General features: G+C 47.3%; 1 protein-coding gene across 1 annotated transcript in view; it reads right to left on the bottom strand.

Annotated features, from left to right (window-relative positions):
* The window catches only part of LOC138366428 (uncharacterized), a 37,027-nt gene extending 35,848 nt beyond the window's left edge, over positions 1–1,179 (bottom strand). The window contains exon 1 of the mRNA XM_069327475.1: positions 1,079–1,179. Within this exon, the coding sequence (XP_069183576.1) occupies positions 1,079–1,179 (101 nt within the window). The remainder of the gene's footprint in view (positions 1–1,078) is intronic.
* Positions 1,180–3,424: the final 2,245 nt, after the last annotated feature.

Here is a 3,424-nt window from a genome sequence, read left to right as displayed (position 1 = left end):
AGTACAAGTGGACAAAGTGTATTTGAAATGTCGATTTATTAGGCTTGATGAACACTGTCGGTGTGTTGTGTCCTGCATGAAAGAGACACCATTGTAAATAGGTGTAATTATACTTTTTATATTATAATATATATATTGGTGAAGGGTTGTGTGTATTGTTTATCCCCCCCCCTCCCTTCCTATTTATTTACTGCACTACTACTTGGTACAGCCAGTTCTTGAAAGTTTACCACCCACTTGGGGGATGGTTGTAGTACAGGATGGTCATAGAGACCCCGGTTACTGGCCCTAAGTGGCCGTAACAGTGGTGTTACAGGTAATGGTGGTAGTGGTGGTAATACAGGTGGTAGTGGTGGTGATGTTACAGGTAGTGGTGGTACTACAGGTGGTAGTGGTGGTGATGTTACAGGTAGTGGTGGTACTACAGGTGGTAGTGGTGGTGATGTTACAGGTAGTGGTGGTAATACAGGTGGTGGTGGTGGTGATGTTACAGGTAGTGGTGGTAATACAGGTGGTGGTGGTGATAATGTTACAGGTAGTGGTGGTAATACAGGTGGTGGTGGTGGTGATGTTACAGGTAGTGGTGGTAATACAGGTGGTGGTGGTGGTGATGTTACAGGTAGTGGTGGTAATACAGGTGGTGGTGGTGGTGATGTTACAGGTAGTGGTGGTAATACAGGTGGTGGTGGTGGTGATGTTACAGGTAGTGGTGGTAATACAGGTGGTAGTGGTGTTACAGGTGGTGGTAGTGGTGGTGTTGTAGGTAGTGGTGGTTGTGTTGCAGGTGGTGGTGATAGTAGTGGTAGTGGTGTTGCAGGGGGTAGTGGTAGTGTTGGTGTTTCAGGTGGTACTGGTGGTGGTGTTATAGGTGGTGGTGGTGGTAGTGGTGTTGCAGGTGTGGTGGTGGTAATGGGGGTTGGTGTTGCAGGTGGTGAGGGTAATGGTGGTGGTGGTGTTGCAGGTGGTGGTCGAAGTGGTGGTGGTTGTGGTGGTGGTGTAGAATATCAACAATAAGAAGAAATATTTACCCAGCGCGGGGCCAAGTATTGCAAACCATTTGTTGAAATTCTTCTTTTACATGTCTCCCTCCCTCTCCCTCTCCTCCTCCTCCTCCTCCTCCTCCTCCTCCTCCTCCTCCTCCTCCTCCTCATCGCTGCCAGCATCTTCCTCATCCCTCATTCATGAGTGTACAAGACGGGCCGCCAAAAGCTGGTTATCTCTTAATACCTCCCCTGATATCCTAATATCCGTTCCATCCTCCTTCGCCTTATTTATTCTGGCAGAGTTGATTGTTTCTTTCTCTTCCATTCCACGCAGTGCTCACCACTGCACCCTCTCAATTACACCCATCCCACCCCATTCTACCTATTCTCTTCACCCCCCTCCCCCCCCCACCTACCCCCTTCCCCATCATGAACCACTAAGGTTAGTTTCAGCCAATCACTTCAGCCCACAGCCTCTAATTGCTTGTCAACGGCAGCCGTCTCGTCTGGCAGTTCTTATATTCTCGCCAACCCTCGTTATTGGGCTTCAGTGAAGCTGTTGCTTGGGCTCCATATTGCGTTTTTTTGTAGAATGGATGTTTACCCGCGCGTGTACTCACCTAGTTGTACTCACCTAGTTGTGCTTGCAGGGGTTGAGCTCTGGCTCTTTGGTCCCGCCTCTCAACCATCAATCAACTGGTGTACAGGTTCCTGAGCCTATCGGGCTCTATCATATCTACACTTGAAACTGTGTATGGAGTCAGCCTCCACCACATCGCTTCCTAATGCATTCCATTTGTCAACCACTCTGACACTAAAAAAGTTATTTCAAATATCTCTGTGGCTCATTTGGGCACTCAGTTTCCACCTGTGTCCCTTAGTGCGTGTGCCTCTTGTGTTAAATAACCTGTCTTTATCTACCCTGTCGATTCCCTTGAGAATCTTGAATGTGGTGATCAGGTCCCCCCTAACTCTTCTGTCTTCCAACGAAGTGAGGTTTTATTCCCGTAGTCTCTCCTCGTAGCTCATACCTCTCAGCTCGGGTACTAGTCTGGTGGCAAACCTTTGAACCTTTTCCAGTTTAGTTTTATGCTTGACTAGATATGGGCTCCATGCTGGAACTGCATACTCCAGGATTGGTCTGACATATGTGGCATACAAAGATCTGAATGATTCCTTACACAAGTTTCTAAAGGCCGTTCTTATGTTAGCCAACCTGGCATATGCCGTTGATATTATCCTCTTGATATGGGCTTCAGGAGACAGGTCTGGCGTGATATCAACCCCCAAGTCTTTCTCTCTCTCTCTCTGACTCTTGAAGAATTTCATCTGCCAAATGATACCTTGTATCTGGTCTCTTGCTCCATACACCTATCTTCACGACATTACATTTGCTTGGGTTAAACTCGAACAACCACTTATCCGACCATTCCTTCAGTTTATCTAGATCTTCTTGAAACCTCAAGCAGTTCTCCTCTGTCTTAATCCTTCTCATAATTTTGGCATCGTCAGCAAGTAAGTAATTATCAAAAGAAGGCACCAAACCGGGAAGGCTATGTAGCACCATCAAATGTGCGGAATAATCAGAGGGCGCTAAATATCACCAAGGATGCCAATACGAGAACAAAAACGCATAAGGTGAACGATATCAAAAGTATCCGAGTCACCAAGAATTCTATTGAGGGACAGGCGACTGCGAGGGGCGGTCGGAAAGCAAGACACACGCTCGTCCTGGAAATCAGGACATTCAAGAAGGACATGCATGACCGTAAGAGGGACAATGCAATTAGGACAATAAGGAACAGGGCGGTGCTCCATCAAGTGACCATGGGTTAAGCGAGTATGGCCAATACGCAACCTCGCCAGAGCTGTTTCCCATCGCCGGTTACGGTGGTAGGAGGACGGCCACGAGGAAACACATCATTTAAGAGTACGTAGTTTGTTACCAGTAACAGACGACCAAGAAGCCTGCCAACGGGTAAGGATGGAGGAATGGATAACCGGGTAAAAGTCAGAATATGGAATACCTTTACGAGAGATGGGACAAGAGCGGACAGCTTCCTTAGCGGCAGCATCCACACGCTCATTTAAAGACACACCAATATGGCTGGGAACCCAACAAAACTCAACCGACTTAAATTTACTGTGAACAAGAAACAGCCAATGCTGGATCTCGACAACTACTGGATGAACCGGATTATAGGACCAGAGAGCCATGAGGGCACTACGAGAGTCAACACCAACTACAAAGGAAGACTGACAACGAGAAAGCAGGAGAAGAAGAGCATAGAAAATGGCATAAAGCTCCGCTGTAAAGATGCTAGTCTCCGGAGGTAAGCGACACATATAAGTGCGATCAGGAAAAACAACAGAGTAGCCAACACCGTCCGCAGACTTAGACCCATCGGTGAAGACAGAAATGGAGCGGGAGTGAGAAGAAA

This window comes from Procambarus clarkii, chromosome 19, assembly GCF_040958095.1.
Source record: "Procambarus clarkii isolate CNS0578487 chromosome 19, FALCON_Pclarkii_2.0, whole genome shotgun sequence".
NCBI classification, from domain to species: domain Eukaryota; kingdom Metazoa; phylum Arthropoda; class Malacostraca; order Decapoda; family Cambaridae; genus Procambarus; species Procambarus clarkii.
This window is presented reverse-complemented; position numbering and strand designations above follow the sequence as displayed.